The sequence below is a fragment of the Molothrus ater genome, chromosome 2 (genome assembly GCF_012460135.2).
Source record: "Molothrus ater isolate BHLD 08-10-18 breed brown headed cowbird chromosome 2, BPBGC_Mater_1.1, whole genome shotgun sequence".
Classification (NCBI taxonomy): domain Eukaryota; kingdom Metazoa; phylum Chordata; class Aves; order Passeriformes; family Icteridae; genus Molothrus; species Molothrus ater.
In genome coordinates, this window is record NC_050479.2 from 961,534 (window position 1) to 983,998 (window position 22,465).

General features: G+C 48.8%; 1 protein-coding gene across 4 annotated transcripts in view; it reads right to left on the reverse strand.

Moving 5' to 3' along the window:
• Positions 1 to 22,465, reverse strand: part of SON (SON DNA and RNA binding protein) — a 38,570-nt gene that overhangs the window by 11,900 nt on the left and 4,205 nt on the right. For all 4 annotated transcript variants that reach the window (XM_036387920.1, XM_054514048.1, XM_054514047.1 and 1 more), the window contains exons 3-8: positions 10,787 to 20,050; positions 9,370 to 9,530; positions 7,774 to 7,914; positions 6,262 to 6,453; positions 2,024 to 2,134; positions 1,411 to 1,527 (exon numbers count right to left, since the gene is read on the reverse strand). In XM_036387920.1, the coding sequence (XP_036243813.1) occupies positions 1,411 to 1,527; positions 2,024 to 2,134; positions 6,262 to 6,453; positions 7,774 to 7,914; positions 9,370 to 9,530; positions 10,787 to 20,050 (9,986 nt within the window). The remainder of the gene's footprint in view (positions 1 to 1,410; positions 1,528 to 2,023; positions 2,135 to 6,261; positions 6,454 to 7,773; positions 7,915 to 9,369; positions 9,531 to 10,786; positions 20,051 to 22,465) is intronic.

Consider the following 22,465-nt stretch of genomic DNA (forward strand, 5'->3'; position numbering starts at 1 on the left):
TTCTCCCATTCTCTTCCCTTGAAGCATTTTGTTTGGCTTGTATCTGGTTTTCTTTTTTTGGCTGTAATTTTGGTTTGTTCAGTTGGGCTGCTTTAAAGCAGATCCCAGAGTGAAGCTGGAGGACAGGTAAATCTCACCAGGCCCTTTCCACTTCACCCTTGTGAGCAGCCCCTCCTGCCACTGCCATCACAGGAGAGCCCAGGGAGGAGGTTTGGGAAAGAGCTGCTCAGAGCTGCTCCCTTTCCAGGGCCTTGGGGACCCATCCCAGGTGCTGCAGACAGGGAGCTCCCTCCCCTCACAGCCCTGCTGATCTCCTTCCCAAGCCCCTCAGTGGGAAAGCTCCTTCCTCACCAACACATCCCTGGGCTTCACAGCTCCCTCTGCCAGGAACAAGGATTGTCTTCAGCAAAGGCAGCATTTTGCTACAATCTCAGCTGTTCATAGCTGTTAAAATCAGACTTTATCATCCACATTCTGCATTAACACTGCCAAGATCCCAGAAGATTCCCATCTGGCCAGTGACTCAAATCTGTGCTCCCTGGCTCTCTGCACTGCTTGGCTATATGAAGTGGAAAACCAAGTTAGTGAATCCTGGCAAAAAATGTTTCTATTTTCAGGACATTGTGATTCCAGACTTTTGTGTTCAGCTGACACCAACTTTTATGGAAAATTCCACCTAAGCCTCAAATCTGACCTCCCGGCTTGGAGGGTGTCCCAACCCAAGCTGACACAGACTCAACTGCAGCACCTGCCACGCTGACCAGCTCAACTCCTTACTCCTTGTGCCTGGAAGGTGGATGCTGCTTGAACTCCTCAGATCTCCTTCCTGACAGAGCACCAGAACAGTGCTCACAGGCAAAGGTGCAGCTTGAGTAACTGAATGTACAAAACACACGGATGGAGGACGCAGCACACCCCAAAATCAGCCAGTGATAACCCACAGCAACAGGGAACTACTGCACTGTATCTCAATGATATCAGAGTGAGAGGAACTTATCAACTGCAACTCCTGCTCCCAGAAAACCCTGGTGATGCAGAGAGAGGCAAAGGAGCAACCAGAGAGAACCAAGGCAAACCCAAGGGCAGTTTGGACCTTGGTTTGCTGAAGCCGATAACAAAAACCTGATTTCAGCAGCAGCAGGATCAACCCTGCCTGGCATGTGCCAGTGCCAGGGAGGCAGGGAGGGATGTGCCACTGCCAGCACAGCAGCACAGCAGTGTCCTGGCAGTGGCAGGCCGTGTCTGGCCGGTCACACCTCGCCGCTGACACCGGGGCACAGGGACTGAGCCCAGCCTGCTGCACTGGGCACATGCTCTGCCACAGGGAGAGGCACTCGTGGTGCACTGGGCAATCCTTGGCTGCTGTCAGAGTGGTCACTGCTGGGACAGCAGTGGCTGTGTCACTTCTACCTTTCGGATCCACGCCTGGGGCCCGCTGTTGGTGAGCTCGTCCGAGGACAGGATCTGCGCGCCGGTGCTGCCCGTGAACTGCCCGGGGATGGAGTTGGACTGAGCCCAGGCATCGATCTGCAACAGGAAAATACACACTGAGACCAGCACTGACAGCCCCACAACCCCTCTGCACCCCTCAGGAATTTTCAGAGCACGTTGTTGGGATTTGGTGTGCTCACTGACGCTCAGGTGAAAGCGGGTGCTACCAAAATCTGAGCATCTGAATGGTCACCCTGAAACCTGAGCTCCAGCTCCAGCCAGTTCAGGGTCTCCTCATCCCCAGAACTGCTGAATCCACTGTTTTGGAAAGAATCACCTACGTCAGTGCTGCTAAACTACAATAAAATTTAAAGAAAATTAAATTTTAAACTATGTTTCAGAGTGACTTGGGTGCAAACGTGGAATACACAAAGGAGCTCATCAAAACTCAGTGTCAGAAGTGCAGAACTTTGAAACACTGGCCCACAGCTGGGTTTCCAAACAGAAACAGGAGAGGAGAACCAGCTGCCATGAAAGGAAAGCCCCGATTTGCCTCCAGCTCCCCCAGATGCTGCTGAAGGCCCCAGCTCACCTGCTCCTGTGCCCGGTTCAGCATGCACATGGCCTCCAGGTCAAAGGAGTTCTCATTGAGCCTCTTCTGGGCCACTGCTCTGTCGTTCATGGCTGTGGTTATGTCCACACACTAGGAGGAAAAAGAGCATTTGAAAAAACACAGCAGAGACAAACAGTGACCACTTGAGCTGGAAAAACCTACTGGAGAATCAATATCACCAAGTGGGGTTACAGAGTGAATTGTTGGTTTGACAAAGAAAAAGGCAACGTGATGGAAGTCCTGGGACCACTTAGATCCACACAAGATGGGCTTTCCTGGACAAAGACAAATCTGAATTTAAACTGTAACACCCTGGTAATTTAAAATCACCTGCACACACAAAATATCCAATGACTTATTTTCTAAGAAATAGAAAATAAGTCACGAAAAATTTTGGTGTCGCAAAAAAATTCTGGTGTGTAATAAACAGAGAAGCATTTTACTGTGCAATGAGATCTTCTTAACCAACAGAATTAAATGCAATTTAACTAAAAATTCATGCAGAGCTGTTCACATGAGCACTCTGCTATTAAGTACGACTACAGCTTGTCTGTAAAAAGTAATTCCAGCATGAATCAGATGCACTCCATAATCTTGACTTTAGTGTTACAAATGTTCATCTCCAGCCTAAACCAGAAGGGAATGAAAATGGGGAAGGGGCTGGAGCCCCAGGAGGGGCTGAGGGAGCTGGGCAGGGGCTGGAGAATCCCTGAGGGAGCTGGGCAGGGGCTGCAGAATCCCTGAGGGAGCTGGGCAGGGGCTGGGGCTGGAGCAAAGGAGGCTCAGGGGCCCTTGTGGCTCTGCACAAGTCCCTGCCAGGAGGGCACAGCCGGGGGGGTCGGGCTCTGCTCCCAGGGAACAGGGACAGGAGCAGAGGGAACGGCCTCAGGCTGGGCCAGGGCAGGCTCAGCTTGGACAGCAGCAGCAATTTGCCCATGGAAAGGGAGCTCAGGCCTTGGCAGGGGCTGCCCAGGGAGCTTTGCAGTGCCCAGCCCTGCAGGTGTCCCCTGCAGGTGGCACTGAGTGCTCTGGGCTGGGGACAAGGTGCCCACGGGGCTTTTCCAGCCTCAGGGATCCTGTAAAACCAGGCTGTGAGCTCACAGAATTCACTGCTTTGGAAAAAAATATCTAAATCTGTGCTGCTGAGCTGCAGTAAAATATAAAGAAAAATAAATTTGAAATGACACTGCAGAGTGACTTGGTGAAAATATGAAATACACAAAGGAGCTCTCTCCAATCCTTCACTCTGGGCAAAGCCTTGGAAGAGAAATCCACAACATTTGGGGCTGTAATGAATTCTGGCTGCTGTGCAGCTGTTTTATAAAATCCCTGGGCCCTGCTCCTCCAAGGATGTGCATTATGGATCATTCTGTTTGGAAAGCAGGAAGGGAAGAGGGTGCAAAGACAAATGGAATTTCTTGAGATGTGACAGAAGCTGGAAGGGCTGGGACAGTTTGAGGCACAGAAAAACCCAATAATCAGAAATGCAGCTGGCACACACACATCAAGGTGATGGGTTACCCTAAACTTCATTTTCATCTGCTTTGTAAAAGCCTTGCCTCTTTTGCTGCCACAACCTCGACCTGTAACACATTTTGTACTAAAGGGCCAGGAAGAGAAACTGAAACTCCTTCAAAATTGACTCAGCTGAACAAAACAAACACTGTTAAACCACAAACCCTGTCCCAGGAACCTGGTCAAGAATTCAGTAAATACTGAAGAGATAGATATGAACACCTACAATGGCACCAAACACAGGAATTGCTTTTGTGCTCTATTAAATCCGATTTTAAGATGGGTTTTTTTTGCTGGTGTTTAGGACAAAAATGTTTCTATTGGGAAGATCATTGCTGGAATATCTGGCACTGACCAAAACAGAACTAAAATCCCACAAGTCCCAGGTGTCTGTGGACTGAGTTCAGGGCTCATTTCTTGTCACACAGAACATAAAAAAGGCACAAGAAGAATTGAAATATTATCTAACAACTCCCTCACACAACAACAAGGTTGTAAAAATGCCTGTTTCAAATGCACACTGGCTAAGTTTTCAAGTTTCTCTCACATACTTAAAATAATGATTTAATGTTCTGTTAATGAACCTGGTCTAGGAGATAAATAAAAGTTCTTCTACTCACCAAAGGTTTCAATCCAGCAATACACCAAGGCATGGAAGCAGTCCATGAAAGCACAGGGGACCACTGCCATGCCAAAGAGGTGTGTTAGTGCTTTACTGGGGCCTAGCAACACTCCCTGCTGGGCTCCTTCCCAAACACTTCTCCACTCGAGACCATCAGGGCTCTGTGTTATGCCAAGACCTGGATCTTGAAAAAAACCCATCTCTGCTCGAGGTATGAGAGGTTGTTGTTGTTATTCCTGAGTCAAGGAGAACAGGTGGGGGTGAGGTGCTGCCCTCTGCCAGAGCTCTCCTGCCTGATCCCCTTTCTCAGACCTGCCCCCACAAATCACTAATACTGAAGCAAATAAAAAGCAGGTGTTTTACACCCTCTGGAGCTCCAAGAATGCTCTGACTGCATCCTTAGATCCCAGCACTCAGCACAAGTCACCTGGGACTGGCACTCTACACTTCCAGACACTCCTTCCTCAGAGGTCTCTGCCTGCCACAGACAAGATGAGCCCTCAGATCACTCCAGACCTTCCCCTCCATCTCCTACTGCCCCACACAACTCCTTTAATGTTTTATTAAAACAAGCTGTACTGTACCAGCAGGGTCAGTTCAGACCAAGCCCATAGCTAATATGTGAATTAGAACACAGCAACAAAAGCAATTGTGTGGGGTTTCATGCCAGGACTTGCACCAGAACTGTCACAGTATTGCAAAATCAGCAACAACAAATGGAGGTCAATTCTAGGGGAAAGTTAAGTTCCAAGCACCCCCAGCTCTCTACTCCCCCAGCAAGGGAGCTGATCTGCCTCATGTTGCTCCAAGGGAGCCATTTCCAGCACAGAGTCCTCCTGAGCACGAAAGAATTAAGCAGAGAAGCACTGTGTTACCTGTCAGGCTCCCTGGAGAAACACACAGCAGCTCTGTACCTGCACTCCCCAAAGCCCAGGGGATGGGTGGAACAGCCTGCTGGGAGCTAACACCCCTGAAATCACCCTTAACACAAACCAAGTTAAGGTAAAGGCAAATAAAAGTATTTATTTACAAAATGTAAAAACAGACAACATAGTTACAGGCATTTATAATGGTACACACAACAGAAAGGAAAGGAAGTTATGTTAAATATATTTACTGCAATGAAACTGGGAATGACATTCTGCACAAACATCTCAGGGTTTTACTGGAGCAGGAGAGCCCAAAGTGCAGCTCCCACCTGTGCTGAGGAACTGGGTGCCCAACCATCAAATTCTGAGGGATTCCATGAAAATGCTGGCTAAGTTATATCCTCTGTGCTTTTGGTGTTGTAGAAGAGCCAGAAGAAAATTCCCTCCTGTGCCTCAGGGAGTGAACTGAGCAGTATCAGAAAGGTCTTGAAAAACAAAATGCACCAAGTGCTGAGATGGCTTTGTCAGAAATTGATGGGGAGGCTTTGGGGTTTGGCTCTGGAAGGTGTGAGAACAAGGCTGCAGGTGCACTGAGGCAACACACACTTAAAAATACTAACATCTCTCTTAAATAGTTAATTTACCTAATTACAACAGCCCCCAGAAATGTTCTTTAGAAGAAATTTCAAGGGGAAAAACACTTGCTTTGGTGTTTTTAGTTCATTATCCATACAATTAGATTCTCCTTTGGAAGGCCACGTGCAAGACAGCCATTGGAGAAAATATGACTGGAAAGCTAAAAAAATGAATACATCCAGAGGAAGTGACTTTCAATTTTTAATTGATTACATTCCAGTGTGATGTTCTTGCTCTAAGACTGGTGGGACAATTTTAATTAGCACTACATCGTACTGTGCAAATCTCAAGGTATTATCAATTAACCTCTGCAGGAAACTGAACGGGGAAGTTTTTTCACCTTCCAGCTACAGTTTAAATTCTGTTGAGACCAAGAAGCCACCAGCTGCCAGAAGCAGGATGGGTGCAGGCTGCTTCACGTGAGCACCCCCATGTGCAGAGCTCAGCTCCTCAGCTTAGTGCAGTGTTACCTTTTTAAGTGCCTTTTTTGTTTTCCCAGACTGCAGTTGGGTACCAGACTGCCCAGGTGATGGTTTTGGCTTTCTTACATGATATGCTCTCCTTGCCTTCCTTACCTCAATGGCTGGCTTGGGGAAAACGTCGTCCTTGCCGTCGTCTTTGCCGTTCTTGTCCACGGGAACCCACTCTCCATACACACTGTCTGCCTCCTTCTTCCTATGCTGAGACCCAGAGGACACAGGGAATTCCTTGGACAGGCTGACCTGGTTTTTTGGTTGGGGTGGTGGTGCTGGTTTTATGCTGGGAGTCTGAAAGAAATAAAATGAGAAGAAGTTCAGGCTTGGAAACACCCATGAGTCGTGAGGTGGTTTTGTTGCAAACACCCGGGATTTGGGTTTTACTTTACAGTAGTAAGCCTTTATAATTCATCCTTTTGGCACAGCCCTAAAAACACACAAGTGACCCACAAATTGTGCTATCAGAGAAGATGAAAAACCCCTAAAAACAACTTCAGCAACCCAAAATCCCCAACCCTCCTCTCCCAGCTGACCCCATTCACATCGAGGACAACCACCAGGTATTTTGTATGGAAAGGGTGAAAATCCTGGGCAGCAGAACACTGCCTGTGATCAAAAGCTGCCCATGAGTGGAGAGAAAACAGCTCTCAGCATTTGGGTTTCCATCCTGGCCTATTTTTAGCAGCAGCCTGAGTCTCTGAGCAGATGATGTCTATGGCCTTGTTTTGCTTGGTGTTGTTAATTCATTAAAAACCTGCAGAAATCCCTGCCAGGTTCCCTTCCAAGAGGCAAACACAGCTGGCAGCACTGGATAATACTGGATCAACTCCTAGGAGTATGGATGGGAATGGGTTAGGAGAGAGAAGGAACAAAACTGAAAAACTGCAAGGGTCAAAAGCAAGACCAAGAGGCAGAGCTGCCCATAAGCACTGCAGAGCATTCACTCCTCCTCAGAGCCTGCAAGAATTCCAAGGTTTCTTCAGTTTCCCTGTAGCCTTCTCTAACAATGTAATATCAACTCTAAATCCATTATGTACACCTTATGTAAATGTGCACTACTGCTTATTTTGTGTACAGCACAAGCTCCACCTATTTATACACACAACCAGGAATGTTATTTCTGGTTTTGCTGAGCATATTAAAGCTTTTTTAGTGCTCTGTATCCTGCAAAATCAGAACAGACTTTCATGGGCACAACCACCCACCCCAAATAAAACAAAAAAAACCCCACCCACCACCCCAAACCTCAACAAAATTTAAACAAATTCTAACCCATGCATCAAAGCATTTGATTTCCAGATGCATTTAAACAATTGCTCACAATTTTGCCAATTACCAATTGGTAAAATTGGATTATCAATTTAATCTTGATGGAATTGGGAATGTTCCTTTAAATTGATTAAAAAATACTCCTAGTTTCACCAAGATTATCAACCCTTGATAAATTTCTGCAGAATTACATGCATTATTTAAGAAGAACAAGGACTTATTTTTAAAGTAAATATAAGTAAAATATTAAAAAATATAAGTAGCACTTATAGAAATATAAGCAAAATATATTTTTATTTATATTTTTATAAGTAAAATAATAAAAATATAAGTAGCACTCACACTTAAATTGAAGAAAATAGGTTTGGGTTCACTCAGCTTGAAAGGATGGTTATAGAAAGGACGTTCTTCCTCCTCCTCATCAGAAACGTGAGGCTTGTTCACTATCACATCATCAGTGCTCTGAGCAATCTTCTTGCATTTCTGAAAAATAAACCAGAGGGAAATGTCAGCTCTGAGTAAACCTGAACTTTCAACCCGAACTCAAAAAGCACATTTCTATCAAAAAAAGTGGTTTTCCTTACTAAACCAGGAATGGAAAATCTTTTAGCAACAACAGCACCAATAGATGTACTTTGGATATTCTACACAAATTATCCAACCATGGCTTTGCCAGGCACTCCCTGGTTACTGACTCAGCTCTCGGGCAGAGCAGGGACCCTGTCAGAAGTGATGGCTCCAAGAGAGCTCAGATTCTTCTGGAATACTCTGGTGCTGGCCAGCTATGCAAGCCACCCCTCTCTGATGTGCAACACAACTAAAACACAGAGGTCTTATGGGGATACCACAAACTGGGAGCAGCCTCCAAGGGGGGAAAAGAAAAGAGAGGAAGAAAAGGACCAAAGACAAAAACTTTCTCAAGGGGCCAGAATTTTATGGTTAAATTGTCTTTACTGATGTGCTACCACCTGCACTGCTCTGTGGACAGCTCTGAGTCAAAAGAACAGAAACATCATTCAAGAGATCTGCAAAGCTGGAGAGGGAGGGGAGGTGCAGATCTGGGACCTGCAGACCAGCACCAGCTATGCTGGATCCTGGTCAGGGTATGAGAAAAGCCACCCTGGATGTCACCACAGGGCACCTGCACCAACTCAGCCCTTGCTCAGTACTTCTGCTCCCCCAGCCCAGGCACAACTGCAGATTATCTCTCAGCACCTGGACACTGCTGCCTCTCAGATTATTTCTGTGAACACAACTTCAGAACTGTCGCACTCATGATGCAATTAAAAATAAAATTAAGGCACTTTTCTATTCCAGAATTTCTCCATTCTGAGGGAAGTCTAAGGCCAGGCTGGACAGGGCTTGGAGCAAGCTGGGACAGAGAAAGGTGCTTCTGCCCATAGCAGGGTGTGGGACAGGCAGAGCTTTGAAGCTCCTTCCAACTCAAGCCATAACTAACACCACCAGAACAAAAAATCAGCAGTGAAAGCTTTGGATTTCACTGACAGGACTGCAGGGACAGCCACCACTTCGTACAAAATTAGAACAGAATCAAAACCAAAACTAAGAAAAACCAAAATAATTTGGTTTCATGCATTTCCACAGAATTAAAAAGTAACAGTTTTCATGTCTTAAAAAAACCTGTGGGAGAGTAAGGGCTCAAAGGAGTGGTCAGGCTTTGGCAGGGGCTGCCCAGGGAGGTCTGGAGGTGCCCAAGGAAGGCCTGGAGGTGGCACTGAGTGCTCTGGGCTGGGGACAAGGTGCCCATGGGGCACAGCTGGCACTGCATGGGCTGGCAGGGCTGGGCCAGCCCCGGGGATTTGGGGATTCTGAACACGAGGCAGCTCCCAGGTGACAGCAGCACAGAGTGACAACCTCCCACCGGTCACCAAGCCCAGTGTGCTCACTCCCAGGCTGGATGCTGCTGTTCCCCCTCACCTCAGTGAGCTCCTTCAAGGTGTCCCTCGAGGACTTCTGGTTGGCTTTGTCATCCTTCTTCTGGGACAGCAGAGGCATCAGGCTCGGGGGCAGAGGCACGCCAGACTTCGCACACATGGCGGCTGCGTTGGCCTTGGCGATCTCCAGTAGCTGGGCCTTGTCTAAAACATTGTTTTATTTTCACAGAGAAGTCATTATTTTTATAGATCCTTGTTTTAGTAATAAAGAAATGTTCCTGGCAAACTAAACAAGGTTCTACCGGCACTGTGCATTTTTTATGTTCTGTGAAAATAACTGGAACTGTACTGAGCTGCTCTAGACTGTGCAGAAGGCAAGTGAAACTGCAGTGTAACCCAGCAGCTCCAACCACAACATCCTCCAACCACCCTGTTCTGATGACTCCTACTGCATTGATTCATTCCTGTTCTGGCATTACTGAATCCTTCCTACACAGCATAAACTCCAGAGTTTCTTCATTATCTACCTCTGAAAAGCTCTCAAACCTCTGGAGGAAGCCTCATCTCCCCAGATATAGCCCAAAAGCTACTTACAACCACCAAAGAGAAAAAGGAGCTCTGAGTAAGTAAAACATGCTCTTGTTTAAAACACAATTAGATGCAAAACTGTCAGCAGAAGAGTATTTTGCTTTAATAAGGAGAAAAAGGACAGCCCTAACATAGAAATAGCAAATGAAATTAAATTAAGCCTTCTGCTAGTTTGCAAATAACTCCCTAACTGGAAGGCTTCCATGGCAACTCTGAGGCAGGACTGGAAGGTTCAGAACCTCAAGCCCACCACAGGAGGTTTCCTCACACTCTGTACAAGAGCTGATCTCCCAGTTCAAACCTTCTTTCCCCTTATTAACTCACTACCCAAGAAACAGCACAGCCTCTCTTCCTCCAAGCACAGAGAAAAGATGCAGCTCTTAAGATTTTATTTTCTGACCTGCTGGGTCTGGGGAGTATTTTCACAAAAAAAGTCTCTCTTTCCTTTATGTTCTTACCATGGGAAAGAGGCAAGACAGAGTTCTGGGAACAGCTGACAATAGAGCCTAGGTCTCTCCAAGTGGCACCTGAATTATCTTTGTTCTCAGGAGCAGAAATTCTAAATTTTCTTACACAGAAGTACTTGAAGTACTTGGCCTTTACTCTAATTCAGAATGTTCCTTGAGGCTGCAACACACTACTATTGTACAAAAGCTCTAGAACCAAGGTAAAACTGGCTCCAAAGAGGCTTCCATTCAAATGCTCAGCACTGATAAACCTTCCTGCTGGAAGTCACTGCCTGACATTAACGCAGAGAGTGACTTCTAAGAAATCCCTTATGAATGAATGCTCAAATCAGAGCTAAAATCAGACTGTGCAAACCACCCACTACCACCACCTCACCGCAGAACCAGTGGAAACAAAGCACTTACCCAGGTCTGTGAGACGTTTGGGTGACCTGCTGGAGAACTCCGAGGAGCGGGAGCGGCGCCGGTCGGGGGATCTGCTGTAGCGCCTCCTGCCCGAGGAGCGCGAGCGCCGCAGCCGGATCGGGGACCTGCTGGAGCTCCTCCTCCTCCCCCTGGAGCGCGAGCGCCTCTGCCGCAGAGGGGTCCGGCTCCTGCTGCGCAACCGGAGCGATATCCTGCGGTCCCTGGAGTCGGATCTCCTCCTTCTCCTGTCAGTGGACCTCGACCTGTTTCTCTGAGACCTCTTGCGCCTGTCTCTGGACAAGGAACGCCGCCTTCGTGACGCCGACCTTGACCTGCTTCTCCTCCTGTGCCTGGAACGTGACAGGGAGCTGGAGCGAGACCTGGACGCTCTTCTCCGTGTGGCTGAGCGGGAGCGATTCCGCCTGGAGCGCGAGTCCGTGTCATATCTCTTGGACCGACGCTGGGAAGACCTGGAGCGCCGGCTCCTGGACCTGCGCGAGGACTCCTTGTCTGCAGCTTTCTCCACAGACTTGGACTGGCTCCTCTGGCGAGCAGCAGACCTGGAGCGTCTCCGCCTGGACCTGCGTGAGGACTCCTTGTCTGCTGTTTTCTCCACAGAGGTTGACTGGCTCCTCTGGCGAGCCGTGGACCTGGAGCGTCTCCGCCTGTACCTCCGCACGGACTCTTTGTCCGCTGTTTTCTCCACAGATGTGGATCGGCTCTTTGGGTGAGCAGGAGACTTTGAGTGCCTGCTCACAGATCTCTGTGGAGACTCTTTGTCAGATGCTTTATCAACAGATTTGGATCTGGATTTTTCACGCTCGGAAGACTCGGAACGTCTGCTTTCAGGGACAACGGAAGAGTCCTGTTCTTCTGACTGCTCAGGAGGCATGGAATCCTGCTTTTCCTCATCTGCCAAAGAGGGTTCTGCATCCTCTCCCTCCTCTTCACCACTGGAAGACTCTGACTCATGCTCATCTGACGATGTGGACTCTCTTTGTTCAGCTGTCAAGGAGGGCTCTGCATCCTCTCCTTCCTCTTCAGCAGTGGTAGACCTCGATTCAGCCCCATCAGGGGATGCGGAACGCCTGTGTTCAGCTGTCAGAGGTTCCACATCCTCAGCTTCTTCACCAGCAGTAGACCTTGACTCTTGCTCGTCTGATGAGGTGGAATCTCTTTGTTCAGCTGCTGAGGAGGGTTCCACATCCTCTGCATCTTCACCAGCAGTAGACCTTGACTCCTGTTCATCGGAAGACGTGGAGTGTCTACGCTCAGCTGTCAAAGAGAGCTCCTGGTCCTCTGCTTCCTCACCAACGGTTGACCTTGACTCCCGTCCATCAGGAGACACAGAGCGACGACCAGCTGTCGCATCCTCTGCTTCTTCATCAGCTGAAGACCTTGACTCGTGGTCATCAGAAGATGTGGAGTGTCTACGTTCTGCTGTCAAGGAGGGCTCCCCATCTTCTACATCTTCCCCAGCAGCAGACCTCGACTCACGGTCATCAGAGGATACAGAATCTCTTCTTTCAGCTGCCAAGGAAGTCTCTGCATCCTCTGCCTCTTCTCCAGTGGTTGACCTTGACTCGTGCTCATCAGAGGACTCAGAGCACCTACGTTCTGTTGTCAAAGGCTGCTCCAGATCCTCTGCTTCTTCACCAGTGCTAGATCTTGACTCGTGCTCATCAGGAGAAGTGGAACGCCTCTCCAGATCATCCATTTCTTCATCTGCAATAGACTTCTGGTCATGGCCCTCAGGGGACAGGGATTGTCTATGTTCAGATGTCACAGAGGACTCCAGACCCTCTTCCTCCATGGGAGACCTTGGCTCATGACCTTCCTGATAGGAGGATGTGGAGTCTCTACGCTCAGATCTCACAGAGGGCTCCAGATCCCCTGCTTCTTCACCAGGGCCCACACTGCAGTTATCAGGAGACACCGAGCGCCCTTCAGGCATTAAAGAAGGCATTGCATGATCCATCTTTTCAGCAGGGACGGAATTCAAGTCGCTGCCATCAGGGGACATGGAGGCTCTATCGTTCACTGTCAAAGGTTCAAGACCATCCACTTTTACAACAGTGGTGAATCTCAACTCCTGCTCATCAGGAGATGCTCCATGTTCATTTTCAGGTGTTGGAGAATGGTCCCGCACATCTGCTTTCTGAAGAGAGGTGAAACTCACCTCCTGGCTCTCAAAAAAGAGATGGTCACGTTCAGCTGTCACAGTAGAATCCCCACCCTCTGTCTCCTCAGCACGCTCCAATCCTGACTCGCGCTCTTCAGGTGACAGAGCATGCTCAGATGTCAGGGAAGTTTCCTTGGCTAGAACTCTTTCAGCAGGGCTGGACTGCAGCTCCTGACCTTCAGGAGTCATGTAACATTCACCTTCAGACAAGGACAACTCCTGCCCCTCTGTTTTTCTAGCAACAGCAGGCTGCAACTCCTGACTATCACTGGATATTGAACTTTCACTTTCAGATGCTTCAGAATGTTCCTCCAATTCTTCTTTTTCAAGAGGACTGGATCTCAAATGATGCCTTTTGGGGGATGCCTCGTACTCGTTTTCAGACAGCAAAGAACACTCCTGCACCTCCTGGCCCTCAGGAGATACAGCATAATGGACCAGCACTGGAGCCTGCACTGCTGTGCTTTCGGCGGGGCCAGACTGCAGTATTTGGTCTTGATGGAAGATGGAACATTCACTGCCAGGTGTCAGAGAACGTTCTTGCACCTCCTTCTCAGCAGGGCTGGCCTCAGCCACCTCCTGGCCCTTAGGAGACTCACCATATTCACTTTCAGGCACCAGAGAACGCTCCTGCACTTCTGGTTTTCCAGCCAACAAGGACGTCAATCTGTGATCTTTAGAAGACACAGCACTGTCTGGAACCACAGCCTCCTCCTGCACCTCTGCCTTCTCAGGAGAGCTGGACCTCAACTCCTGGCCCACCCAGGACACGGCACGTTCATTTTCAGACACCAGAGCGGGCTGTTGGACCCGTGTGTCTTCAGCAGAGGGTGACTGCAGGTCGCGGCTGTCCATGGACTCCAGACCTCTTTCTCCAGGCATCTGATAAAGCTTCCGCAGCTCTGTTTTTTCAGCAGGGGTTGATGTCAACTCCGGGCCATCAATCCCTATTGTGTACTCATTTTCAGACACTTGAGAAGGCTCCTCAGCTCTTTCAGAAGTGGTAGATGCCAACTCATGACCATCGGAGGCAACAGAACACCTGCTTTCCCCTACCAGAATGGGCTCCTGTACTTCTTCACTATAGGCAGATCTCAGGTTGTAGCCATCAGGGGACGCCAGGTGTTTCAGTTCAGATGAATTCAGCATTTCTGCTTTCTCTGCAGGGACGGGTCTCAGCTCCTGACTGTCAGGCAACAGCAGAACCCCACCTTCTGATGTCACAGCAGCCACTGGGGGCTGTAGTTTTTCCGGTGTGCCCACTGATTCACAGCCATCAGCAGACACGGAGAAGCCACTTTCCAGTGAGAGAGAAGGTTTCTGGATCTCCACTTTGTCAACTGCAGCGGATGTCAATTTATAGCCTTCAGGAAAGATGGAACACCGGAGCTCAGATGCCACTGACAGTTCTGCACTCTCTGTTTGCTCAAAGGAGTTGTACTTTGCTTTGTGGCCATCGTGGCATATGGGAATCCCACTTTTAGACATCACCAAAGATCCCGCACCATCTATTTTTCCAGTTAGGTATCTCGATTCGCGCATTTCCGAAGATCTGGAGCAGTCGACCTCAAGCACTTGTGGGAGCGTTGGACCGTCTAAAGCTTTGTCAACAGATGATCTGGACTCATGAACTTCAAAAGAAGACACTGAAATAACATCAGCAGACACCTCAACAGAACCACACACAGATGTCAGGGAAACATCTGGAGTCTTGACTTTTTCAACAGATAAAAATCTTTGCTCATTTCCATGTGGTGACTTAAAGGACTCGCCTACAGACAATGGATGCTCCTCTATTGGTGCAGCGAAGTTGGATCCTGATCCATGTCCATCAGGAGACACAAAGTGGCCACCATCAGAAGCCAAAGAAGGCTCCCGCATCTGGCCTGACTCACAGCCATCAGGGATCACAGGGCGGATCATCTCAGGTGGCAGGAAAGGCCTCTGAGGTTCCACTGCTCCAGGGCTGTCAGCCAGCTGGGAAGACTCACGTTCAGGTACTTGCAGGGCCTGTGAAAGCTCTTTGTGTTCACCAGGGATATGCTGTGAATCGTGACCATCAGACAAGTTGGAGACCCCACCTTCGGACAGGAGAGCTGACTGAAGTTCCATATCTCTTTTTAGTGCTGGAGGAAGCTCTGGACCTTCTACTTCTTTGAGAGGTGCAGTTCTGGGCTCACCTTCACAGGATGCAGAGACATGAAATTCTGTTGCTGAAGCAGATATGGATCTTGACCTGGATGTGGAGTATGGAAGTTCAGGTAGCAATGAAGACTCCAGAGCTGCTGCTTTTTCAGTTGATCCATTTTCAGATGTCACAGACAGCTCTGAATCCTGTGTTTTTTCAACAGACGTGGATCTCAGTTCCTGGTCATCTGGGGTTTTGGAGGTATCAAATTCAGATGTGGCAGAATGCTGCACATCTGCTGTTTTTTCAACAGATGAGGCCCTTTCCTCAAGGCTCTCGGAAGGTTTGGATAATCCACTTCCAAATGATGGTGGCAGTACTGGGCCGTTTACTCCTTCATCAGACAAAGCTACTGCTGTGGGACCATTAGAGGATTTACCTTCACTTCCAAAAGAAGACTGAGGAACATCTTCATCCAGACCTTTGGCTGACTCCTGAAGTTCAGAAGACTCATGCTTGCTACTGGACTTTGCTGAGGATAACTTATCTTTTTTTTCTACAGATTTGGACCTTGACTTAACACTGTCAGAGGACTTGGAACGTTTCCGTTTGGACTTTTTTGAAGACTCCTTGCGCTTTTTTTCCACAGACCTAGACCTAGACTTGTAACGTTCAGAAGATTTTGAGCGTCGACGCTTGGATTTTCGTGAGGATTCCTTCTTTTTTTCCACTGACTTGGATCTAGACTTGTAACGGTCAGAGGACTTGGAGCGCTGACGTTTAGACTTCCGTGACGATTGCTTTCGATCCCTTTTTTCTACTGACCTGGATCGAGACTTGTAGCGATCCGAGGACTTTGAGCGCTGACGTTTGGACCTCCGCACGGACGCCTTCCGACCTCTTTTCTCAACAGATCTTGACCTGGATTTTGAACCATCAGAGGAACCAGACCGATGCCTGAACCTCCAGGAGTATTCTTTGCCTCCTCCCTTTTCTGAAGACCTGGATCTAGATTTTGAACGGTCAGAGGACCTGGAATGTCTGCGGCGGGATCGCCAGGAGGACAACCTCTTTTCTGCTGACCGTGACTTAGACCTGTAGCGGTCGGACGACCGGGAACGTCTCCGCCCGGACCTTCGGGAGGACAATCGCTTCTCCGCTGACCTGGACTTTGATCTGTAGCGGTCAGAAGACCTGGAACGTCTCCGTCCGGACCTTCGGGAAGACAATCGCTTCTCTGCTGACCGTGACTTGGATCTGTAGCGGTCAGAGGACCTGGAACGTCTCCGCCCAGACCTTCGGGAGGACAATCGCTTCTCCGCTGACCGTGACTTAGACCTGTAGCGGTCGGAAGACCTGGAACGTCTGCGCCCGGATCTTCGGGAGGACAATCGCTTCTCCACGGACCTGGACTTGGATCTATAGCGGTCAGATGACCTGGAGCGTCTGCGTCTGGACCTTCGGGAGGACAGCTGCTTCTCCACTGACCTGGATTTAGACCTGTAGTGGTCAGAGGACCTGGAACGCCTCCGTCTGGACAATCTCTTTTCTGCTGATCTGGATTTAGACCTGTAACGGTCAGATGATCTAGAATGTCTGCGCCTGGACCGCCGGGAAGACAATCTTCTCTCTCTCTTCTCCACAGATCGGGACCTAGATTTGGAATGCTTTTTTCTAGAAACGGAATAGTTTCTGCTCCTAGAACGTGCTCTTTTAGAGGTCAAACGTCTGGAAGTGGAACGCGACCTTGATTTTTTCTTCCGCTTCCTAGACCTGGACTGAGATTTGGAGCGGCTCCTTTTCTGTTTCTTTGAATCATGTTTTTTCTCACTGGTTCTATGACTACTTTTTTCAACAACATTCTCAAGCCTCATGAGAGTCTCCTTCATTCGTGCCGCCACATCAGGTTGCACATCGGAAGTTTCCGAGTCTCTTTTCTCTGAGTCCTCTTCAGGAGTTGCTTCTTTGACATCCTCAGCCTCTGGAGTGTCTTCCAACTGGCCTTCCTCTATAAGTTCTGGACCTGCTTCTGCATCAGTCTCAGGTGCTGGACCTGCTTCCAAATCTTTTCTCTCTGCCTCCAACCCTGCAGCTGCTTCTGCATCTTTCAGCTCTGCATGAGTCCGAGGAGCTGTTTCCAAATCTTGTGTTTCTGCTACAGGAGTCCCTGCTGAAACTTTTTCCTCTGCTGCATGTGAAGAACTAAAAACTGTTTCTGCTACTAAAGGTTCAGATGTTTGAGTCTGCTCCACATCTTCCTTCTCAATCACCATATCCTCTACCTGTTGACTCTGTACTCCTTCTACATATTGTACCTCAGCTGTCACTCCATGTTCCAGTGCAGTTTCCAGGCCTTTCATATCCCCTGGTTTTGGAACTGCATCAGAAGGTTTTATTTCAGAAACACCCAAGATTTCTGGAGCCTCTTCTGAACTCTTCCATTCTGCAGCAGGTTTTGCTTCTAGAACTACCTGAAGATCTTGCTGCTTTTCAGCATGCAGGTATTCTGGAACAGCTGCTGAAGCATCACCCATGGGTACCTCAAGCTTTTCACCTGTTTCAGAACCTTTCACCTCTACTGTTGCAGACTCTGTCGTGCTCTCTAACCACCTCATTCCTCCAGCTTCTGATACTGGCTCCAAATATTTTGCTTTCTCCATTTCTGAGAGCTCACTTCCTTGTGTGCTGGTCCTCCTTGCTGCAATTTCATGTTCTACAGCAGATCCCTGAGTTTGTGTATCTGTCAGTACTCCTGATGCCGTACTGTCTTCTTCCACTCTGGGCAAAGACTCCAATACTGCTGCTGAATGACCTACTACTTGTTCCTGAATAGATTTTGAACTGGTTTCTGAAGTTTGCACAGTTTCTAGGATTGCTTCTCTGCTCCTTGTCTCTGCTTCTGGAACATGTTCTGAATCCTTTCTCTTCCTCAGCACCTCAGTGTGTGAGAGTGCCGTGTGTGTCACGATCTGCGACCGTGCAATGATGGAACTCTCTGTCAGGCCTGCATGGAGAGGTTCTCTCTCTGCTGTGGCTTGCCATGGCATCACCCCTGCTGATGCCTCAGCCCCTCTAACTGGTTCCATGCTTTCACATGCAACCACAGGTTCAGGAGTCCTTTCTAAGGCAGGAAGTCCCGGACTTGCAACAGTCCCACAATGCACAGCTTCTTCTGAAGCTTTCACACCTTCTACTTGTAAGGACATTGAAGCTGTTGTGAAAGTTTTTGCTTCCACCCCAGCCACTGGTCTCAGGACTCCTCCTGGACCTTGTGTGTTTTCCTTCTGCAAAGACAGAGAAGATGTCAAACCTCTCACATGTGATTCACTCTCAGGTCTTGATTCTCTCAGCAATGAAGTACCTTCTGAATCTTTTGCTTGTGGACTTCTAAAACCCTCTGCCATGTGGACTTCTGGAGCCGTTTGGGGAATGAAGGTCTGTACAACTGCTGCAGGTTCTGAAGTTGCTCCTAATCCTCTTGTCTCTGCAACCACGTTCTTCCCTGTCAATCCTGCTGGAAGTGCAGATTCCTGGGTTCTGTCCACACTCCTCGTTTCTGCCAAGACTCCATGTTGTAGGAACATTCCTGATGCACCCAGTGCTGTTGCAGAACCAGTGGTTCCTTCCACACTTCTGCCTTGCAGACTTTCATGAGTTGCTCTGACATCTTTTGCTACAGCAGGTTCCATGGTTGTTTCTAAAGCTTTCACACTCCCCATAGCTGGTTCCGTATCCTTCATTTTTGCAAGAGCTCCTGGTCCTGGAGGTGTTTTGGCACTTATTTCCACGTGGGTCACAGGGGTGGCTGCAGATATTGTCAAAGGATGTTGCAAAGGTATACCTGCTTTCAGAACACTGGAAGCCTCTACAGGGCTGCCCTGCGTCATGCTCAAACTCCCAGACATGACTGAGGGCTGCAGGGATGGCTCCAAAGTTCTGCTCACACCCCCCAGTTCTGAAGGTCTCTCCACACTTCTCACATTTCCCATCTGCAGAGATTTTTCAGCTGTTTCTGGAATTTTCACTTCTTGCCCAGCCACTGCCATGTGAGCTACAGTCACAGCACCTGGATGTGCCAAATTTGCAGGTGTAGGGGTTGTTGTGACACCACTTGTCAAGGACACAGATTCTGAAGCTGTTTCCAACCCCTGTGCTGCCCTGTGAGACACAGACTGATGAGATGCTTCCGAGTAAGTCAACACCTCCATGCTCTCAGGCTCCAGAGCTGCATCCAAAGCTTTTACTTCCCCAATGCCTTGAGATTTCAGAGAGACTTCTGTACCTCCCAGTGGTTCTACTGAATCTTTCTGAATCTCTGATTTACTGACAATTCCAGATGGGATGCTGGACCAAGTATTATTTCCAGTATCAACAACACTGGCATTAATAGCTACAGGATAAATATTTTCATGGTACTGTTGAATTTGTTCTTCGCTAGTGCAAATTCTAGTTTGAGCTATACTAGTATTTTCTGGGATATTAGACTGGATGCTTTCTAAATTAAATGGAGGATTTGCTGCACACAAAGTCCCCTCCCCACTTCCAAGATTTTCTGCAGATTGCTGAGAATCAGTCACTGAATGAGAAACAAGTCCTAAAGCTTGATTATCAAGCCCCTCAGCTGGTTTGGAGCACAGTTCTGGCTGCACATGGCCAGCCAGGTTTGCATCTGCAAACACTCCTTGCTGTACATTCACTTGGGAGCTGGACTGCTCTGGCACCAAGGGAGGGGCTGGCTGCACGCCTGCAGGCTCTCCGGGACGCGCGCTCAACTTGGATTCCTTTGGTTGCTTTTTATGCTTCTTCTCTTTCTTTCTTTTCTTCTTCTTTTTCTTCTTCTTCTTGCTTTTGTGCTTCTTGTTTTTCTTTGCTTTTTTCCTAGGAATTTCATCTTCACCTGTAGAGCTCCTTTTTGTAGACTGAGTACTATTTTTCACAGTATTTTTGTCTACATCTAGAAAAAATGACATTTACCTTGTAAACATTTGTAAGACTGCATATAAAAAATTCTTTCAGATTAGTTATGAAGTACATGGACAGAGGTACAAAACAATTAAACTTGCAAACTATGCCAAATCCACTAAAGTTCCACACACACAAACAGGACACACTCCCTTCCCAGCTCTCTTTCCTTCCTCTCAGAGTTACTTTAAGTAATAAAATAACAATTCTTTCAAAAAATTACCCAAATCTTGTTAGTCAGGACAGAGGCCCAGAAGGAACTCAGCTCTTTCCAAGCAGTATCATAGTCATGGAATAGTTTGGTTGGGAGGGACCTTGAAGCTCATCTTGTTCCACCCCTGCCATGGCAGGGACACCTCCCACTGTCCCAGGTGCTCCCAGCCCCAGTGTCCAGCCTGGCCTTGGGCACTGCCAGGGATCCAGGGGCAGGCCCAGCTGCTCTGGGCACCCTGTGCCAGGGCCTCACCACTCTACTAGGGAACACTCTTCTCCTAATGCATGATCTAACCCTGCCCTAGGGCAGTGAAAAGCCATTCTTCTGAAGAGAGGAAGAGAGGATGATTCTGGGAATTACCACCCTGTCAGCCTCACCTCCGTGCTGGGAAGATCATGGAACAGGATCCTCCTAGAAGCTCTGCTAAGGCACATGGAGGACAGGGATGTGATTTGAAATAACCAGCACAGCTTCACAAAGGAAAAATCCTGTCTGACCTTCTGTGGTGGACTGACAACATCAGTGGGCAAGGGAAGATCTACAGATGGCATTTATCTGGACTTCTGTAAAGTATTTGACCCAGTGCCCCCACAACATTCTACTCTCCAAACTGGAGTGAAAAATTTGACAGGTGCACTGTGAGGTGCATTAGCAGTTGTCTGGAATGATCAAGTCCACTCTCAGCAGGTTTGCAGGTGACACCAAGCTGTGGGTGCAGTGATACCTCTGAAGGATGGGGTCATCCACAGGGATCTGGACAAACTCAAGAAGTGCCCCATGGGAATCTGCTGAGGTTTAACAACGCCAGGGGCTGTACTTGGGTTGGGGCAACCCCTGGGATCAATCCAGGCTGGGATGAGCAGATGGAGCAGCCCTGGGAGAGCTGGGCCTGCCCCAGCCCTGAGCCCCCCGTGCCCTGGGCTGAGCCCCCAGCTGGGGTCAGGAGAGGGACTGGGATTGTGCCCCTGAGCCCCCACAGGTGATTTCCCACCTGCAGAGCTGCCCCAGCCCAGGGAGGAGCTGGAGCTGCTGCAGAGAGCCCAGAGGAGGCTCCAGGATGAGCAGAGGGATGGAGCAGCTCTGCTGGGAGGAAAGGCTGGCACAGCTGGGATTGTTCACCTGCAGAGACTTCAGGTGACCTAACCATGACCCTCCAGTACCTGGAAGTATTGTAAAGGTGGTGGAAGCCTATTGCCAAGAGCCTCGAGTGACAGGACAAGGGACAGTGGGTTGAAAATGAGGGAGAGTAGTTAGATTAGATCTTAGGAAAAAATTCTCCCCTGTGAGGGAGGTGAGGCCCTGGCACAGGCTGCCCAGGAAAGCTGTTCCATCCCTGGAGCTGTTCAAGGCCAGGCTTGACAAGGTTTGGAATAACCCAGGATAGTGGAAGGTGACCCTGCTCATGCCAGGGGGTTTGAAACAAGAGAACCCACAAGGTCCTCTTCCAACCCAAACCATTTTATGACTCCCCTATGTCCTGTCCCTGCATGCCCTGGAAATTGTCTCTCTCCAGCTTTCCTGGGGCTCCTCCAGGCCCTGCAAGGCCACCCTGAGCTCAGCCCAAAGCTTCTCCTGTGCAGGTGAACAATCCCAGCTGTGCCAGCCTTTCCTCCCAGCAGAGCTGCTCCATCCCTATGCTCACCCTGGAGCCTCCTCTGGGCTCTCTGCAGCAGCTCCAGCTCCTCCCTGGGCTGGGCCCAGGCCTGGGGCAGCTCTGCAGGTGGGAAATCACCTGAGGAGGCACAGGGGGTGGATATCCCACCACCCACACTCAGTGGGGCAGCACCTTCTAACTCCAGGCTGGAGATGTGCTTCCAAACCCCCAATGGTGCACACGGAAGATAAACAAGAATTCCCATTTCCCAAACAAATTACCAAAGTCGGGACTTATGCTACAAGACCTGACCAGCCTCTCGCCCCTGCTGTGCTTTAACCCCTGAGTGAGTCCAGTGCTGCTGCTGTGTTAGAAATTCCCTGGGTATTTACTGACTAAATTACTTACTAGGGTCTAACAAATTTGGGAAAAGACCATCCATGCCCCCAGTGCCAAACCCACTTTAAGGCACTGCAGGCTGGAACAGCTACTGGGACAGGCAGGACTGCAGCTGCTAAGCTGCATGTTCCTCTGAGAGCATTTGCTTCCAAAGGAAAGTAACAAATTCAGATGACTGTGGGGACAAGCAAATCACTGAT